Source organism: Corvus hawaiiensis, chromosome 12 (genome assembly GCF_020740725.1).
Source record: "Corvus hawaiiensis isolate bCorHaw1 chromosome 12, bCorHaw1.pri.cur, whole genome shotgun sequence".
Taxonomy (NCBI): domain Eukaryota; kingdom Metazoa; phylum Chordata; class Aves; order Passeriformes; family Corvidae; genus Corvus; species Corvus hawaiiensis.
Window position 1 is genome coordinate 6332903 of NC_063224.1, and position 20794 is coordinate 6353696.

A 20794-nucleotide genomic window follows, 5' to 3' on the forward strand; every position below is an offset into this window, starting at 1 on the left:
CATTTAACTGAATAGGCTAAATATATTTTAATGTATATGTAATTAAATAGTTACTTCTGCCTTATAATTCAAAAATTTTAGAAGGCAACATCAATTAAGTACACAGAGCTTCTCAAAACTCATTAAGCCATAATGCTCAAAAATATAAAAATATGTTTTAATCAATTATATTAATCATACATATTTTACTTATTTAGATGCTCAAAAGAGCTTTCACAGCTGCTGCATCTTGTGGCAATTTTTTAGGAAGGCAGAGCCCCAAGCCATCTTAGACTCAGCCTAGATTTAGGCACAGACATGTGGCTGCAAATGGGCACCAGAACAACCAGGGTGCTGAGCAGGAAGTCCCTGGAGGGTTATCAAGGTTTCGTCATTAGAGTAGAGTGAAGTGAGTGCAAAGTGTCCAAAGTGTCAGGTTTGTAAATTTTGGACAGCAGAGTTATAGTCATAAGACTACGTAACAAACACCTAACAAAATCTTCCTGTTAGTAATGTTTAAAAACACTTCAAATTTTGTAGATGTAACTGTATGTAAAGTTATGGTGAAGTAATATGGATTTTACTTTACAAAAACCTAAAAATATTCTGAGGCAGGAGATATTTCCACGATAGAGCAGATGAAAGGAAAGGTGATCTGATGAAAACATCGGGATCTCTGCCTCCAGGAAAAGGGGGAAGGGCTTAAACTTCTGAGATTTTTAATTTTTAATTTATAAAATACTGGAAATAGTTTTTGGATCCACATGACTTGACACATGCTACCACAAAGGGTAATTGTGTACGAGAGCTTAAAAACAGAAGAAAGAAGAAAAAGAAAAACTATTTATGCAGAAAACCAATCCCTAGGCTTTAATAAGGCACAGCATCACCACAAAGAGAAAAAGAAGAAGTTTTACCCTAATATTTTTATGTACGTTTCAAACGTAGTCAGCCTTTGATCTTATTTAAATTTAAGATATGTGCTGTCTGCAACAGTAACTTCTGAACTATACATGTTTCAGAACTTAATTCAATGTGGGTATTTTTTGATAGCTCAAAATGAACAATGTTGTCCAGAAGTTTGTGCCTCAGTAGCACTGCCAGGATGCCACCTGTACTCTAAGTTGAGAAGACAAATGTAAAATCTCAACTGTCACTAGTTTTAATTCACAAAAAGTAATTCTGTAAATGGCAAAGAGTTAACAGAATTGTACAGTACTTTAAAATATGTTCAGTTTTGGAAAGCCAATAAGAAGTGGCAACAATCATGATAGAGATACATCAACTACAGAACCATTAAACATATTGGCATAATGGCATCACTGATAATTTTTCTGAATCATATATTCATTTTTTCCAGATCCTTTAAGTTACATTTGTAACAACTTGCTAAGCAGATACCATTTTTACATATGTATTCTCTGGTATGCCTATAATTTATCACACAGTATCTATGATTTAATTGTCGTTCAATTGGAATTAAAAATAACACACCTGCAATATATCAGTTATAATATATGAAAATGCAGAAAAAACATATTCTGGATTGACTTTTCATCAGGCTCCAAAATCTTAATTGCACCTGCAAGGTTTCAGCACACTTCTGCTTGCAGCATGAAAAATGAATGCAGTTACAGAGCTTGGGGCCTCAGCTAAGGAGGCCAGCTGAAAACCTGGTCTGCTCCATTTTGAGTCTGGTTAGGAAAATAAGAAGAGACTAAACTTCCAAATGGAGAACCATAATTCATAACTGCTGTCTTTTCCATATTTCTACACACATCATTAGTGAATAAACTGTTAGCATTTGCCAATTCTTACCACCAAAAAAAATTCCTGTTTTAAAGTATAGAAATGTAACTGAAGTGAAGATCTACATCTGGAAGTCCTGCCTAATTGTGAATTGCTCCTACCAATTCAGAAAATTCTAAGCAGTAGCTATTGGCAAACATTATTTCATATCTTTAAAGTAATTCAAGTTTTTTCAGGATGATTTCAGGGTTTTTTCCTCGAACATTGAGAACATTAAATTAAAGTCATACTGTTTGGCAGAAGATAACTTTAATTCAAACCAAGTGGCACCATGCATCACTGAAAACTAAAAATGCACATTAAATTTCATCTCTAACTTTATTGCTCACTCCTGCCTGCTGACTGTTTTGATCATGGAGGTGTTCTTATGATGAGGACCAGGCAAATTCCATGACACCACGGCTGTAAATATCAACAACAGGTCCTATATTGGAAGTTTTAGAACTGAAACATCAGTGCTGTCCCCCAGTGAAAGCATGCAGGTTTCAGTCAAGTGTGTGATGATCAAACTGAGAAATAGATACCAAAGTTCCACATCCACAAGTCTACACTCCTACACAAACACCAATTCTACAGACCCTGAACTATCCAACGCTCACCCTGACTAGATTTCAATGCTGTGTTCCATACAATCACAGGAGGACTGTCATTTTGTCTATAAGGGGGATTAATACCAACCATAATTCCTCACATTGTGCCCACTCAATGAATAGCAGATTCAATTCTGTGTTTCTTAGTTCCAAAACACTAATATGAAAGATTGGTTGGTCTGCCTCTGCCAGCTGCACAAAAATCAGCTCATGCCAAATCCATCTTAGCCCAGAACATTATTATAAACAGATCATGTATTTGACTTTCCATAACAGAAACATTCAATGAACTGCCTGAGCTGGAAACCAGCAGAGGGGAAAGACTTGATACATATAAAAGAAGCAACTTGAACAAATCCAGCCATTTAGGTGCACTGAGAACTCTTTTCCCATTTTCATTCTAACCCTAGCACTGCCTTCACCAGGAAGGAAGATGGAGTTCATTCACTCCTAGTGGAAATATCCAGTGGGGAACGTATCTGCAGAAAACAAGCCAGAAATACTAAATACTAAAAGACAGCTGACTTTCTCAGAAAAAATTTGTGCTAGGAATCCTTGAGCCAAATTTTTTATTGGTCATCCATTTTATGTGTTAGCCACACTGTGTTCAGGCTGTGCTACAACAGGATAAGAGGTAAATCAAACATTAAACAGCAATTTTGTTCTGTCTTCTCCCAAAGTTGACTTTGGGAGATCCAACTAACTTAGGTTTTTAGCTTATTTTGCCCACAGAATCCTCCTAACTGTGAGAACAAAAAAAAAACTGGAAGGCACTGTCCTGCTCCTAGAGAAAGTTTGAGTCCTGCAATCAAAGAACTGCAGGATCTAAAATAATCTGCAAAACCCTTCTGCCCAAAGCTTTATTTGAAACTGCATGGATAAAAAAGTCTCAGAAAGAGAAACAGCTGTATCAACTCAAGAGTATAGATAATGCAAACAAAAAAAAAAATCTTTTTTTTCTGTGAGGATGAAAGATTTTCTAGAATATATTTATAGGAATATGGCATCATTTACCAGTGTTTATATATTCAGAGCTCAGATTTTATCTGTAGACAAGTCTGCAACACCTAACAAATCCTAACAGGAATAAAAGATTTCTACCAAACCTCAGAAGTATGATAACTTATAGATGAATCATCTGACTTTTACTTTCAAGGAGGACTTCTTAGCTTTAAATTACTATTCCAATTCCTATTAAATATTTCTTTTCAGAGTAACTCTTTCCTCCCGTTTATTATTTACGTTTTTCTCAAGGCTCCCTCTGTTGAATCATTTGTTTCCTGTGTGCAACCAGCCCCGTTAAATTCCTGCTGAGCAGAGGATGACATTTCTTCATTCTTCACATAGGTTCCACAATCTCTCAGATTCCCAAGCACATTCAAGAAGGTTTTTTTTCTCTACAACTTATTTGATTAAGGCAGGAGTTCACAATTTCAGCAATTTCCTCTCTGCTCTCTGCAATACAAGCACCCCCAGCTTCCCCAGCTGCAAGAGGTTTTAATGCAATTTAGGGATCCTTTTTCTGGAGTTGTTCCATTTTAGTTTTCTCATCCAGGAGGAGATCTGTTCTTCAAGACTATTTTCCAATTGCTATCAACCAGGGAAGAACAGGGTCCCAGGTTGTGATGTGACTATGAGTACATCCTTACATCTGCTGACAAAAAATAGCACCTAGAGCCACAAAGTGTGCCAGAAAAGCAGAATTTCAGAAGGCATACCTATCTATTACCTATTTCATAAATTTTCAGTTATTAGGTCATGTGTCACCAAGACCAACAGCTTCTGGAAAATACCAGTGTCCCAGAAACCAGCAGTGGCCTGGAGAAACTAAACAGAGAGTATCACTACTTGCACAGAGAAGCTTAAGATGTTCACCACTGAATACTAAAGGCCTCTTCACATTAAGTGCTGTGAGAAATAAAATACAGGTCTTTATTAAAATGTGTGCACTCATACAAAATTTCTCCTTGGCATTTTAGAAGTACTGTAGTTTTTCCCAGAAACCAAGGTCCATACAACTCAGAGCTCAAATTATGGTTTCGTTTGGAAAAAAACAGAAACAAAAACAAACACATTATTTGCTTTTCCTACTACTTTATTGTTGAGACACTCATAAGAGAAAGAAAATTCTCTTAAGGTATTTCCTTAAGAGTGACAGGTCCCTCATGGGAAAGGGGGGGAATCCATCACAATGTGCTTCTCCCACAGGGATATCGACCCCTTTTCAGAAAGTTTGGCTGTCAACTGACAAGATTGGCCCAAGCATAAAGAACAAGGCTCAGTCTGTCATTGGAGCCTGTAAGATTCCAATTGCTCATAAAGCCACTGGTGCAAAGGAATCCCCAACATGACAAAAGCCTCTGGACACTGTGGCAAAACAAACGAACAAGGAGACGAAGGTCATTAGTGTTCATTAGAGCTGGAAAACACATCGGCCCACCACTGCAGCAATAAGATGCCTCTGCCACATAATTGCTTTACCAACCTTATCCAGACATAGTTAAATCACAAAAAAATAGATAGGTCTTCCAGTCCATCCTGCTGCCAGTGCAGATGATTGTAAGGTAGCTCTTTGGTATCTGCATCAGATAAAAGATCCACTGCTACAGGCAGTGTGTAGGGTCTGGTTTTCATCCAGCCCCAGACTTTAAACAAAATATAACTGGAAATTCATTTTAGTCAAAACCCCACAAGTCTCACAACAGATACAGAACATAGACTTTCACATCATGCTTGGACTAGTTCTGCCAGACACAGGCACATCTGAGCACTTATTTAAGACAGAAAGGCCTGAAGGCAAGGCAGAGGCTTTAGATGCTGTCTATTACTAAATGTCTTTCCAAATAAAATGAGGGTGAAACATTAGTAAAACCTGTCCATCACTGACAATCCAGCTGAACAGAGCTACACTGGTAAAATGCTATGCCAACAAAAACAAAACAGGTTTCACTGATTCTAGATCTTCTCATTTCCTAAGTTCTCCAGCAAAAATTGATTTAAGCATGTTCACTTCCAAGGATTTACAAACACCCATACCTAATGGACTAGCTAGGACAACCATGGTATGATCTACGACACACAAATCAGGTTAAGAGCTGCATTTGGAAGAAGGGTGGTTTTGACTTTGCACTGCACCATACATTTAAAGAAATGTAGCATATTAAAAGCATCAAGATTCTAAATTAAAACACACACTGCTCTCACACTACAAAACCAAGTTAGTACTAAAGCAGCAATACTGCAAGGATTTGTCTTTCAAGAAATTTTAATACATGAAGATGACATGATAAGAAAATATTGATACTAAGGATTTTGGCAGTAAAGGAACTTCTGTTAGAAGTCAGTTTTGACAATTCCTTGAATCTAAAAGACCTATAAGTACTAAAATGTCATCTGTCTATCCTTGTGAGATTTAGCTTTGGCAGTGTTTCAAAAGTGAAAAAAACCACTCTTTGTTATGTATTTTCTCTACGACAATGTATTTTCAAAGTTGTCTAAGAGGTCATATTCTCTTGAGAAGAACAGTAAGATGCATATCAGTTACAGAAATATTTGCAGGAAAAAAGCTAAGTTTGAATACTAACAATCAATGGGTCAAACTGTGAATAAAAGCACAAAGTGTGGAATTTATTGTGAAGAGTTGCAACATAAAAGCTTTCAAATAATTTCTTCAATTCAGAGATTCATTGCTCTGTTTGAGCTAAATTAAACAAATCACTTGGAATCTAACCTGGTTATCTCCATATAAATTTGTCTGTTGTTAAGTGATGTCGTTATTACAACCTCTCCCCTTTTTTTTTTTTTTTTTTCTTTTTTTTTTTTTCTTTTTTTAATGGACTATTCCACATACAGGTCTGGAAAATGGAGCTGTCTGGCTCATAGGGCTATATTTTTAAAATGTTTGAAAACAAAAAGGAGAGAGAGAAGGTTAGAAAACAAACTGGACAAGCAATGCACTAATTGTTCATCCCTGACCTCTCCCAAACCACTGCAAAACTGTTAAAAGTTGTCTGAGCTGGTTTTATGCAATTCACCTTTGGTCTTTTTCAATAGCCACAGGGTAAAAATGCCCTTTAAAACTGGGGCTACACATCAAATAATAAGAGACCTGTATTTTTTTTATTTTAGTATGAAAACAAATGATCTTTAATTTACATTGAAAAAAATTCCTGTGAAAAGATTATTCACTAACTGCAGTTGGTGATCCGTCCAACTATGGTGATTCTGCCAACTGTGCTCAGCTGATAAAGACATTAAAATAACAAGAAATTATTACATATAATTCTCTGAGTACTTACAGATTCTTGGATTTGAATGCTTCAGCAAAGTGCTGCACACTCTGAAGAGAAGCAAGGTCTAAGGTCATTGCTTCTACCTTGGCTTTATGCTGGAACAAGAGAAAATATAAAAGAAGATAAATAATAGCAAGTTCAGTTCACAGTATCATGTTACAGTAAATGTGTTATGAAACTCGTCTGATTCCCTTGTTTAACATTATAACCCCAAAGTGAATACAAATCATCAAAAGGGATGGATGAGCACAACATTTAGTGCCAAAAGTAGCATTTGTGAGTTGGTGGTTCTGCTAAAAACACACACTGGGTAATGCACAGCTTTATATAATGCAATGAAACGACTCAAGGCAGTGTTAAGGTTAATAGGTATCTTTTTGCTTTGATTTTGATGGTGAAACTTAGGTAACTCATGAAATAAAAGGTAGAGTAAGTGCTATTCTCAATACATGCTATTTTTTACATACCATACCAATAGGAAAAAAAATCTGTAAATACTCTATAAAAAACAGCTAACTTGATTCTGGCCCATATTAATCCAAAAAAATCTATTTTTCATAGCAGGTGATACAAAAAAGAGTATAAAATGACTACAGAAAATAACAGATCAGTCTACCCATATTTTTATACAATAAGACTTTACCAGTGTATAACACAAATGCACTTCCCTGTGAGGGTGGTGACGCCCTGGCACAGGATGCCCAGAAAGGCTGTGGACCCCCCATCCCTGGAAGTGTCCAAGGCCAGGCTGAACAAGGCTTGGAGCAACCTGGGATAGTGGAAGGTGTTAGGGGATAGGGGGTTAGAATGAAATGGGTTTTAAGGTCCAACACAAACCATTCTATGATTCTGTGTCTTCAAAAGAAATTCTGTATATACCTAAAGCCAACTTTTCACCTAGAAGAGGACACAATATCCCAAAAAACAACAGGTTAACCTGAAGGTTAAGTTAACCTTAGGCATCAGCAAACCAAGCCTTCTCAATATTTTCAGCTTTAAGATCCCTGTTTCCAGATATTTTGAAACTCCAAATCTCAGAACAAAATGAACCAAAAGCCTGTTTTCCTCACTGAAGTCATCACAGAACCAAGTAGCTGGTGGTTGCAACAGGGACCAGCTGGGATTACAAGGTTATACCATGAGCATTGCTGGAGGAATGAAAGGAAAGCAGCACACAAGTCAGCACAGAAGGAAGCCAGAAGAGTCTCCCATTGTCTCCCAAGCTCAAGTGATCCATCTGATCTCTCTGTTTCATTACATCTGGCACTTTCCTCCCTACATCTGTTTTCTGTTTTGCTAGTACCCATTCTAGTGCCTGCTACAACTACCTTACAGGTTTGGTTTAAACAGAGTATCACTCAAATTCCTTTCGTCCCATTCCAGCCAGACTTATCAGGACAGCAAAATAAACACAACTAAAATTTCAACAGGTTCAGTCTCCATAGGAAGTATCAATTAATGGAGTCAGAAAATGCGAAACCAAACTTTGCTACAAAGATTTTTTTTACCCTCACAAGGTGCACATCATTCTGGAATTCATTTTGCCCCACTGGGTAAATATTTTCTTCTCTTTGATGGTCAGAGACTTGAGAAAGATGATGCTGCCTTGCATTATGCAACAGAACTCCAGAACAATTTCTCTTCAGCTGTGCAGTTCAAAGCTGTTTACTTACTACAGAAGTGGTGTGCATAGTTGGGTTTACTTTGCCTCTGCTTTCCTCAGCTGAAACATTCTCCTGTCTCTCCCAAGGGTAAAAGGACAAGAATGCTACAAATACAGGCACATAAGGTGGTCAAAAAACATAATAATCAAGTAGTTCAACAGACTAGACCACAAGCTGTCAGCTAGTGTTCTCTCGGGGACAAGGATTCAAGTCCACATGGTATCACTCAGGTAATGCTTTTCCTCCTGGTGTCACACATTAGGCTTCTGCTACTGATTCCAAGAACAGAAAAGAGATGTCTGTACTTCAAGTCCAAAAGAAAAAAAATGAAGCCCCCAAAATACTTGCTGAAGTAGAAGTTAAGCAGACTAGATTGGCCTGGATTTGGGGATTAATATATTGAAAAGCTAAAAATCAGAAATTTAAAAATCATAGTATTTTTTCAACTTTCTCCCTGCTTTTGCTTTTCAAAACCCTGATGGTTATAGCCTGTATTTCCTTCAAAAGCACAGAAGGCACACACTGAGCACAGACACACCCATTTACTCTTTTCCTCACAGGAAAAGTTGGAGCATGTGACATCCAAAGCACTCAGAACCTGCCACCCCAGCTTCTGAAGGCACTCAAGAAGCCAAGTGTGAGGGTTTTCTCCAAGCACAACTGGGGAAGAAATCAATTTAATGTACCATGAGCTTAGGCAAGTTCCCCAACTTTTTTGTTTCAGACTCTCCCTTGTCCACTGAGAATCCAGAACCTCTCACCCCACAGAGGTGTTCTGTAGAGCACCAATTCCTACTACAGTTTGAGACTGTGAAATGCTAAACCTTTAGTATCAACTTATTTTTATTCCAAATTTTCCCACTGTGACTTCTATATCACAGTATCTTAAAAAAAAAAAACAACTATGCATAAGGCAATATATTTGCATGGTATGTTCTTAATAATATATCTCCATTAAATGACAAGTAGAAGGTTTTATGTTTGTTTTCATACAGTAGCTCAGAATTACCTCTGTTATAATGTTTTCCCTCTTTCCCTAGAAGCCTAGGTGTCACATATTGTGATATGTATACAAGAGCATAGGGGGTTTTAATAAAAAATAAAAACAAAAATCATTTTTGCTAAAAGGCATCTAACTGTAATTGTTCTCTGCAGTCAGAACTGATTGTTAATGGTATGCTGCAAATCCTGATCTAATGTGTCATAATTGTATTATGCTGATGTCTCTCACTATTTCACTTCACATGTTTTCAGTACTGAATTATGCCTCATTTTATGTTGTGAAATCTTAAATGAGACTTGCCACTTTCCCAAATACAGGAGACAGTCTTTAAACTGCCATAGTCAAATCAATACACTAAGGCAGGAAACCCCAGAATTTTGAAAATTAAATTGACAAAAGATATTAATGTTCCCTCTACGACTTTATTTTCAACTACATCATTTAAGGAGAAAGTAGATAATAAAATGAGTGTAGAATAATTTAAAGAGTTCTTTTCTAAATCACAGGATCATAACTATGTGGTGCCATTGAAAGCCTGTGCAAAATGAACTGGTGTCCTTGCTGCAGATACCCAGGACAAGTGTCCCACCTGCATCCAAAACCACTTTCAGGACTAGACCCAGACCAGCTCTCAAGTGGCCAAAGGTGGACAGACACAAGAGGTGGACACACTTCTGCTGTCTGCTGAACCCTGTGAAATGAAGGTCAGCCAGAACCAATCAAGATGGTGAGTTTGGGATGGGGATATTTGTATTTCATGAAGCCAAATGAGAAGTTCAAGGCTAACAATGTCCAGGCATCAGTGTGGTGCCTTTGAAGAAACAGCCAAAGGCAGATCAATCCCCAGTTCTGAACAAGTCATCTTCTAAACCCAACACAATAACACTTTGAAAAGTGCAAAGAAAAAAACTTATCTTGTATTTCAAGTTTCACGCCCAGTTCTAAAAGCCTTTTATCAATATTTCCAGGTAAGTTGCATTACTCTATATAACCCCAGAAAACAGCTTGTTCAGTTTGGTATGTAAGCTGCTCCCTATTGGAGCAAAAATATTAAAAATGCTTAAGTGCAATTGGCTATACTTTGCACTCATGCTAGAAAAATGCTTATTGAGCCAGAAAGTAACACGAAAGTGAAAACCCCCAGAAAGCCAGCTATTTCACTATATGCAATGCATTCACTTTACAGCTTAAAAATTGTTTAAAAATGAACACTGCATGGTAGAGTAGTTTGGCAGTAAACATGATTGTGCATTTGTGTCTTGGTATCGAAGAAGGAGCCTTTTTTCATAGTGAATTTTTCATTCAAATGTAAGTGATGATTTACGTTAAATATAGGTAAAGCATAGCTACATTTTCCTGAAGGATTGCAAGGAAGTGAAGAGCAGTACAATAAGTTGAAGCATAAAAGCTTTCTCTGTCATAATATTTATTATAATGGCATATAAAATAGCTGAAATAAATAATAGATGACTAAAAGTAAATTCATATGATAAAGAATCTTTCAGCAGACACCATTACTTCTGACTGCTCCAGTTTCATACAGAGTTGAAGAGTCTTAATAAATATGCTGTAGCCTCTGTATCTTATGTAAGTACAAGTAAGGGCCTACTTAAAATGTACCATAGTGGACACTACATAATTTACTGTATAATTTTACTCTCAGAAAATAGTGTGTGTACATCTTCAATATTTAAAAGTCCTTAACTCAAAACTGAATATTTGGCACAACAACAGGAATATCTGACTTTGAGGAACTGAAAGTACAACCAATTGGTAAAAAGCAGTTTAATTTAATACAGAAAAATCTTCATGACAACATCTTGGAATGCAGATAGTTCTGATATGCTGTCTGAGAAAGAAAATCTTCAGCAAAAAAAGAATTTTACATCAAAGCTGATGAAAAATCTGTGGAATTATCTGAAAATAGGTAAACAAATAACCAAATCTCAGCATATGACAAGCAATGCCCAAATAAACTCATATTTCCATGTTGAGGATGGAGCAGGGGATGTTTTAGAAGCACATCTGACAATTTGACACATAGCTTATGACAGTCAATAGCCAGTGCCATGCACTATTTATGGGGGTACCTAATGGGGAAAAAGGCTTTCACTCAGGATTAGGACTGCAAGTATAATTGTCCCTAATGCAGTAAACATTTGGTACTTCATGCAAAACTGTATTTATGCAATGGCAGCTTCACCTGGGTGTGTGCTTTGAACGCTCTGCAGCTCCTTGGAGCTGATGGGGATGGATGCACCCCACTGCTTTAAGAGCAATCCAGCACCTGTGGTAGATGCTTTAATAATGTGTTCTGCTACCTTTGGTATGCCTCAATAAAGTTCATTAGAAGACCTTGTGGTGGAACATTTTTACACTCATTTTTCCTCCCCCTGAATATCAGCAGTATTTGTGCAGTACTTTCAAATTTCCACTAACTTTACACAAGACAACACAAACCAATTTCCCTAATATTAACCATTTTAGTAACCCATTTATGAGATGTACAAGGAAATAGCTGGGACTAACTTGATTCTTCATGAAAATCAGAGATGAAAAGGATTTCCTTTTTTTCATTAGAAAGAAAGTTTATTTAGTAATACTTGGTTTCACTATTTCCTGATGTGTTTGTTTTACTCATATTTTGATGGTAATTTAGTACTGTATATTTTTCCATTATTCTTCTTGCTCAGTCCTGTCAAACATAATCTGATGCTGTGTGTGACCTCTCCCAAAATCTTAATTTGTAAAGCCTGGTTCTTCCTGCTTAAGTAACTAGATCTTGCTGATCTTCACAAAAATGGAATTCCTGCAGGGGTTGCCTTCATCCAAGTCAAGAGAACAGCACACAGATGAAGATTAAATGGGTCCGTGTGAGCCAGCAAACTCGGATTCCTGATCAGCCCTGGACCAACATCTTATCATGAAGAATAAATTATTAGTACCATTGTTGTCTTTGTCTCTATCCCTTCTCCAGAACAATTCTGGATGTTTGGCAGAGAACAGTGTTTTTCTTTCTGGCATCATCTACAACTTAGAGGCCTCTTCAGAAAAACCTGAAGCCCTCAAGCTGTTGTAGGATTGTCCTGAAAATGAATGTCTAGAAGTTGCAATTGTCCCCACTCAGAACTACCTTGAACAACACCTGAACTGGAGATTTAATGTTGGACTCAGCTGGGTTATAAAAGCAACAGAGAAGTCTGGATCCTCTCTTAGATGGAGATTAAATGTAAAAGCAACACATGAGCCTGAAAATCTGAAGGTGAGAGATGTGGAAAAGTGATAAAGATGGCCTGATAGGAAGGAGTTGAGTTTCTGAGTATGCCATACACCAACCTGGAATTTAGTCCTCACATTTAAACAAATCATTATTCACAGTAGTATTTTTCCTTTGTCCAAATACTTAATTTACCTATAATTTAAAATCCAAATACAAAAATGCGACTCGAGTCTCCAAGTATAGCTTGTATATTTGACTTATCATGCAATCACCATTTTAAATTTCCCAATAGTTTTAGAACTTTATCTATTAGCACATGTCTGCTCATAAAAAGAAATGTGAAATACACTCATTCGTTTCTTTGCGGTTGCTTCATTTTTCAGATTTTAATATCCTTTTTTAATAAATCTTCTGTAATAAATACCACTTACCACTACAATAAGCAATAATGTTATTTCATAATCTTTACATTAGTTAACTCTTAGATCAGTATCTCTGTAAATTCAGCCTTTCATATCTTCTGAAGATAATTATAAAGGAAAAAAGGGAAAACATCTGCATTTCTTTATGAAATTAATATCTTCAGTGAAGTAAACTATGCCCCAGCAATCCTAAATCATGCTTAGAAAGAGCAAAAGAAGTCATTCTCCTAAAGATATTTTAAAAATTATTTATTCAGTAACCAGAGAGAACAAAAACATACAAAAACTGCTGGACTATCATTTCAGAATACTTCATTTAGTAGGCTCCAAATGCCCTGATTTTTCCTGGATGCACATGGTTCCATTGCACACAGGACACATTTGCTTCAATAACAAGAAATTACATGTATTTAAACAAAAATCTACTGTGGATTTTGGCAATAGGAATTTGTTTAGCTCTTAATGCATATGAACAGTGGGTATTTATTTGGGAGCCTACTTCTAGCTGGATTTTTTTTTTTTCTTTCCCTGGATATAGATCACTTCTTTCCATCTCCAAACACCCATTCCTGTAAAGCTCATTTGAATTTATCTTGGGGAATCTCAAATAATCTTGGCAATATATTATATCATGTGTATGGTTTACTATTCTAATAAACATATCTCCTTGTTTAGAGAATGATCAAGGGAGCCTGGGAATGTGTAACAGAATCTCAGCTGTGGAGAGCCTCCTATTCAGATGCTTCCAATTCCTTTCATTCTGCAAGATTCGAAGTGATAGCAGAATGCATTTTCAAAGAGAGCAACAAGGCAAACAGCATCAGGATAATTTAGAAGCTACAGGCTTTTTTCCTTTTAAAAACTCCCTCTATTTGAAGTCTTTAAGATTAAATAAACCCAGTTTATGGGTTGCTGAGAAGGAAGCAATGTAGGAGGCAACAGGGTAATGGATTTGTTGCAAATGGCAGAGGCTGGGGGAAAAAAGAGAATTTCTAAATGGACTAAACCAGAAACATCTCTACTGCAATACATTATTACAGTTGTTAATTATCCATAAAATTAAAGAGGTGTAATCTTATATGTACAGTTCCACACACAGTGGTGTACAAAACTTACAGCAGGATTTCACATGCAGTTGTCACAGAAGGAAGGGAAGGCAGCATCCCCACTCCAGATGACAAACGAGACGAGAAAAGCATGATGGTCAAAAGGGCAACAATGTTTAAGTAAATACAAAATGAACCCTTTTTCCCTGTTCTCTCATGATCCATAACCATAAGCTACGTTGTTGCCTGAAAGTGCAGACATGCACTGTGCAGTGCATTAATCCTTCAAACACTAACAGATGCTGGCAGGGATTTAGGCTGGAATGTATTTACAAAGTGACAAATTATGTTCCGTATTATACAGAGAGAGAAAGAGCACCCACAAATAGGCTGATAAATGTCAGCTGCAGTCACGACAAACGGTTTATTTTTATTATACTGTAACCACAAATGTTTTTTGCAGGGAGGCCCAAAGATTTATTTGTTGCAGGAAAAAACAAGATTATATATGACACAAAGTAATAACTGTGAGATCACTGATGTTCTGGGCAGCTTGCCCTCCTGGAAGCTGTGTTCAGATTGAAAAATGTTGCTTAAAAATGGTACGTTATATGACACAAAGTAAGTAGTTCATAAATCTGTATTGAAACAACAATAACTAATAATTAGAGACAACTCTTAGGCCACGGCTCCTACAAGTTAAAAAGGAAAACATACTCTTTTCCTTTGGTGGAGCGTTGAAAATGAAGGAACAATATTAAAATAAATCTGGTGAAATTGTTTCAGAATGAAAACCAAGTGCTGTAATTGCGAGATGGGAGCAGTGTACATTTTCAGTGTGGTCAGAGTGCGATGGAACGGCTCGTGCAGCACAATTAATTGGCAGAATAGTGACGTCTGCAGGTTTACACATGCATTGCAGCTATTTGGGAGGATGTCAAAGCTTGCCAAGAGATGTAAGGTACAGTTCTTTCCCCCCACTCTTAATATTAGGAAAATAAAAATATCAATATGGTTGAAAGTCATCACTTCTGTACTCATTAGTAATTTCAGGATGCTTCAACTTAAGTAAAAATAAATATTTGAGACAAAGAAATTAAAGAACTGAATAATTAGCTATTTAAGCCATTTTAATTGGCAGTTCATGGTTACAATCTCCTAGATTTAAACAATATAACATTGATAACTTACAGAAGAGTATCCTCAAAAAAATAAACACATACACAAACTCTTTTGTTTCCCCAGCTGTTCACATTCCCAAGCTAAGAGATGCATTGAAAATGGTCACATTGATATGTATGTAATTTTAGAAAGTGAAATAAAAGGAATGAATCACATTAGTAAAGATCTCTTGTACAAGGGTTGGCAGGATCAGCTTCTTAATATACATTCAATATATACAATATAGACTTGAACAAAAATATGAAGTATTTCTGCATGCACAGAAAAATACCAGTACCAGAATATGGAAACCTGCCCTTCTGCCACCTGATCTGTAGTCACAAAAGGAGGAAGCTTTTCTCTACTTTCTTTCAAAAGAAATATGGTGTGACAAAGAAAATATGAACAAAATAAACACAAAGGCTGAAATTAAATTTGTGTGAAAATGTGGCCCATCTCAGGAATCACTGATATAAAAGCAAAGACATCATTAAATAGGTAAGGTAATTCCAAGGTTGTCTGAAAAGCTGAGATCAAAGTCCAGACCATGTATTTTACAGATGCACAATGGGGCGGCCTCAGACAGGCAGGGTCAGAAGGCCACGTCCCATTGTTCTAATAATTAAGAAAGTTTAAAATGGCTTTAGTGTAACCGTGAAGAAAGTTCACAATCAAGTGTCTTATTTTTAAGTACCGTCAACATGAAAATGTTTGAAATTTTCATTTACTAAATATACATTCATTTTCTGAAAAAATTTTGACCTCAAGATAACAAAAGTACTCTAGAAAATAATTTTCTCATGCAGCAATATAAAGGGAGAGTGGACAGTCTCTCATCATTAAACATACTAAAACACTTGTTTCCTAAATACAACTTGTGTATGAACAATATGGTCAGAAGCATGAAGAATATGCCCTAAAAATTATATTTGCACAGGTATTTGTACATAAAAAACAAGGAAGTGGTGCCATGACAGCAAATAAAGCAGCAGGAAAAGCACAGCACCCACCTACTTCCAACTTTAAATATTTGCCTGAAGAATAGGTGTGGGAGATTGATACAAATGCTTTACAGATAAGAGGAAGAGGGAAAAAGTAATTTAAAAAAAACCAAACTAAAACAAACAAAACAAAACCAACCACCACCACTGCCTTTCCCCTTTGTAAAGGAAGAAAAAATCCTGAACACAAAGAACTGAACACGAGAGAAGCAGCATGCTAAGTTTGTGAGTAATACTCTCTCTAGTGGACAGAGAAACTTTTTAGATACCTTCTGCAATCCTGCAACCATAAGTGTTAATGCCAAGTTTTAATGTAGTCACTCAATTATTAAATTGTTTTTAATTTAACAAGTATTGTTACATAGCTAAATAACCAGCACATACCCTAGCTTAAAAATTTGTGGCTTAAGCAAGTAGTTTAGGCTTTTCCCAAATGTTAAGGTAAATACTGGCTGTACCTACCTGAACACCTGAAAAAATAGCAGGCACTGTATATCCTACCCATATGCCACATGCAAAAATGTAAAACATATTAAAAAAAAATTCAAAAAGAAAATTTCCAAGCAGATGTTTATAAACAGAAGGTAACGGATAAAAACCCAAACACAATGCTGCATTATGTTACATGATTCACTGATGAACCCATTGGAACTACAGCAAAAAGCCCTTCTGGAAAACTTCCAGAAATTAAAAGGTGCAAACAAGCTGCCTAATACCCTTGCGTAGACTGAATTCTTATGAAGAAAATAAAGTTTATTGTCTGGAAACAGAGAAAGCATGAGGAAAGCACTAAAGCAATGGAGGTGAACAATTAGACAGATGTTCACTTAAGGAAATAAAGAGAACAGAAGAAGCCATCACTGAGGAATTTTACGAGAATACTGACAACTCTGCACCTCATCAAGGGCACTGGTAAAGTTAAAGCCACTGAAGCCATTTCTCCTCAACTCCAGTATAACTGCTGACCTTGCAAAAGTCTGCATTTAGCAAATGTGGCTTAGGAAAATAGCATTAGACTTTTCATTCTACTATTTTTTCCCGAAGTCCATTTATATACCCTACTGTATATTTCAAGAAAATTAACTTTATTTCCTTGTGTAGTATTACATGTACTCTGATTTTTTTCCTAACTATGCTCAGGTATCAGGAAAGCCTACACTTACAAAGCCTTTGTTACTTTAGCAAAATTAAATCCTGTCAATTACATCTGAGGTTCATAAAAGCATATACGTGAATAGCTGGAATGGCTTTTGCTTAATATGATTATATACATGTTTCTAAAGTAGGCAGGGTTTGCATAAGATACAATCTGGCAATCTGGACATGTTTTAGAACTTAGAACATTTGGCATCTAACTACTGAAAGAAAAATGGAGAAAAGGCAGATTTAGTTGATAAACTGTCTCGTAGAGCAAAAAAATATGGGCATACATGCAGGCAAAAGGAGAAGGAAATAATAATAATAAGAGGCAAGATTTTTTTGTCAAGGACAAAAGTCTTATTCTTCTGTGCTCGTGCAGGCTGAGGTACAAATGCAATTTGTTCCACAAATGTATCTCCTGCTTAAAATATATTTTTAAAATTCTTGTTTCTGATAATACTTCTCTTGCAGATTTTCAGGAAAAAGGTAACCTCCAAATCTCAAGTGCATTACTGATTTCTCCTTTTATCTATTCATGTGTTTTCAGAAATTACTGTCAAAGAAATCAGAAAATGTATCTCAGTATCACTAACAGAACTTGCATCACTTTCTTGGGCGCACCAGGCTGCTTCCCACAACATTCCCCAATTGCTCCTGAACTGTAAATACAAACACAACACCCACCACCTTCCTCACACAGTACAGGGTACACAAATAGCAGAAGTGGACTCGGCATTATCCAGCTGCCCAGGAGTTCCCCCCAGCCCTGGAAACTGCACACATCAAGCTTGTTCAGTAACATCATTGGCACAATTTGGGCTGGAGGGATAGGGAGGAAATACAAGTTAAAAGCTATGTCCTTATCTAAATATGACTTGTACACAAAGCAAACAGAAATCCTATGAAGTAGATTTTCATAAAACACTTCTGGTCTTTACCAGCCCCAGTTCCACTGACAAAAAGGGACAGCTCATCCACTGCAAATGGTTTTGCAGAGTTTGCAATGCAATCAGGACTTGGCCCAGGTCAGCAGGGGACAGCCTGCACATTTCCCACACACTGAGGTTTGAAAGTTCTCGGTAACTTGGGAGAAATACACAGGAAAATTTCATCATTCACATTTTAAATAATATAAAAGATGTGGAATGTGATTGATTTCACACTAGAGAGACTTGAAATTACAGTTATGGGATAGGTTTTTTCATGTACTGTAAGGTCAAGTAATAGTAAATAATTAATGAATTATGAAACAAGTTTTCCATAAGGCAACACATAAATTCTATTCAATAAGATCTAAAAGTGTAGCTACACCAAAAAGCCATATAATATATCACAAAATGAAGAAAATGCATGTTGTTGAGGAATAAAGGGGGGCTGCCATTATATTGGAATAACTGTTACTCTTGTGGAATATAAATAAGATCTTTCCGTACCTACACATCATTTTCATAAGCTTTACATCTCATAATCTAGAGGAAAAAGAAAATAAAGGATTTTCAACTGGTTTTGTCATTGCTTTTTGTAGTGAATCTGTTTCCTCATCTCTCCAGAAGTCAGAGGGGTTCTCATGCACTGGGGAGTAGAATGATGAAGTGGATCAGAGTCGAGATGAAACCACAGGGCTCCTTCTCTGATCTTACTGCTGATTTGATTTTTGGCTAAAATCAATGGGTTGCTGATCCATACTCTCTCTTTACCAGCATAAATTTCACATTCTGTGATGCTCAGGCTGCCTCCTGGAATTTAGTAGAGCACACAATGTGATATTGTAGCTCCCTTGGTTAGACCCCTGTGGGTCGCTGACATATAATCAGTAACCTGAATGGGAGGCAAGAAGTCAAAACAGAAACACCAAAACATATTCTTTGCCTTGATACCATAAAATTAGTTGAGTTTGGAGATTTCTGGATTAGTAGATGGGAAATTTTTTTCTTCACCTGCATAAAATTCTGTTCTGACTCTAGTAATAATGTTCTGACCTGCAAGACCATGGCATACTGGATTATCTTCTCTGTGATAAGAAAAAGGGTTTGCTTATAGATGACAATATTCTGGATTTCAGGTTCAAGTATGGTGAAATATTACATACGCAAAAGGGCCAAGGGGAGGAGAAAACATTATCAACTTTTGAGGAATGTGTTTCTCATTTATGGTGGCTGCTTAAAGTCACTTGATATTTTCACAGGGGCTAATAAATTTTAAAAATTCTAAGAAACGAAAGAGGCAAAGTTTCTGCCAAACTTGTGTATCAAAAGCAGACAATTTGTCACATCTATTTCATAAAGAATCCTGACTAAAAGCCCTGAAATAATTCAAAGTCAGGTTTTAGTTCTCCAACAGAGCAACTGCCTCACCCTATAATGTCCTTGGTTTGGGTCTCAGTAACTGCAGGTGAGGACCAAGCAGTGACAGCACACACAGTAAAAAGAGAGTAAGTTTTGAGATCATTTACAAACACCATCATTTGCAGAGCTATAAATGTTCAGGAATAACCTGCAGTAGTGTAAATATAAGGAGCTGCAACCCAGACCTACCAAAATATATCAAATTCCATTTAGATGTAATTTGATCCATGAACACACCATGGCAACATGCTGGGCTCTCTTACCAGACTGAAAAATAAAATACTTAAATAGAAATAAAGGCTTGCGGGTGTGGGTTGGTTTTTTTCTTTTTTACTTTTCTAACGGTAGGCTTGCAACTTTTAAGAAATACATAAATAAAATAATTTTTCAAGGAAATCTAGAACAGATTTTACCTTTTGCTCTGGAGCAAATGTTAACTTCCAAAAACTCACAGCAGTTTTCAGAGATGTTTAAAATAGCATCTTAAATAATGCAATTATCAAAAAGTGATTTACAAAGACTCAGTCAAAATGCAAAGGCAAATTCTCTCTCTAGAAACTAAAGAAGTTAAATTTCAATGAAGCAACTTTATAAACTTCTATAATAGATTTTATAAATTGTTTTATACCACCTAATGCTAAAAGCAGTCAGACCTGTGCAGGTTTTCACAAGAAACCCGTGGTTCCTATGCTGTGCTCCACAGACTGTGTTTAGTTTACAGAATCCTACAGTTCTTGCAGCATTTTCAGGTACAGTTTTTGTAGCCATGACATCCCTTACAGAACATTTTCAGAACTGACCATGACCCAATGGCTGTGAACTTTGGAGTTAGATTGTTTTTCTCATGTACTTCTATCTTGAAAAGCCCATGACCACTGCCAGTTTCTATTTTTAACTACATGCCTGACAAAGTTAACTGAAAATAGCCATTTTCTCCCCTCCCATGACACCATTCAGCACAATTTCTTAGTCTTTTTACTTTATTCTGTCTTCTCCAATCTAAACAGCAAATTTGACCAGTTAAAGAACACTGAATTGCACAAGGTTCCACAGAGCATTTCGAGGCATGACTCACTAATTCTCTCAGGCCCATGCAAAAGCATATGCCAAGAAAATAACCAG

General features: G+C 36.5%; 1 protein-coding gene across 1 annotated transcript in view; it reads right to left on the reverse strand.

Annotated features, from left to right (window-relative positions):
• WWOX (WW domain containing oxidoreductase) overlaps positions 1–20794 on the reverse strand; it is a 490626-nt gene that overhangs the window by 387686 nt on the left and 82146 nt on the right. The window contains exon 6 of the mRNA XM_048317080.1: positions 6677–6765. Within this exon, the coding sequence (XP_048173037.1) occupies positions 6677–6765 (89 nt within the window). The remainder of the gene's footprint in view (positions 1–6676; positions 6766–20794) is intronic.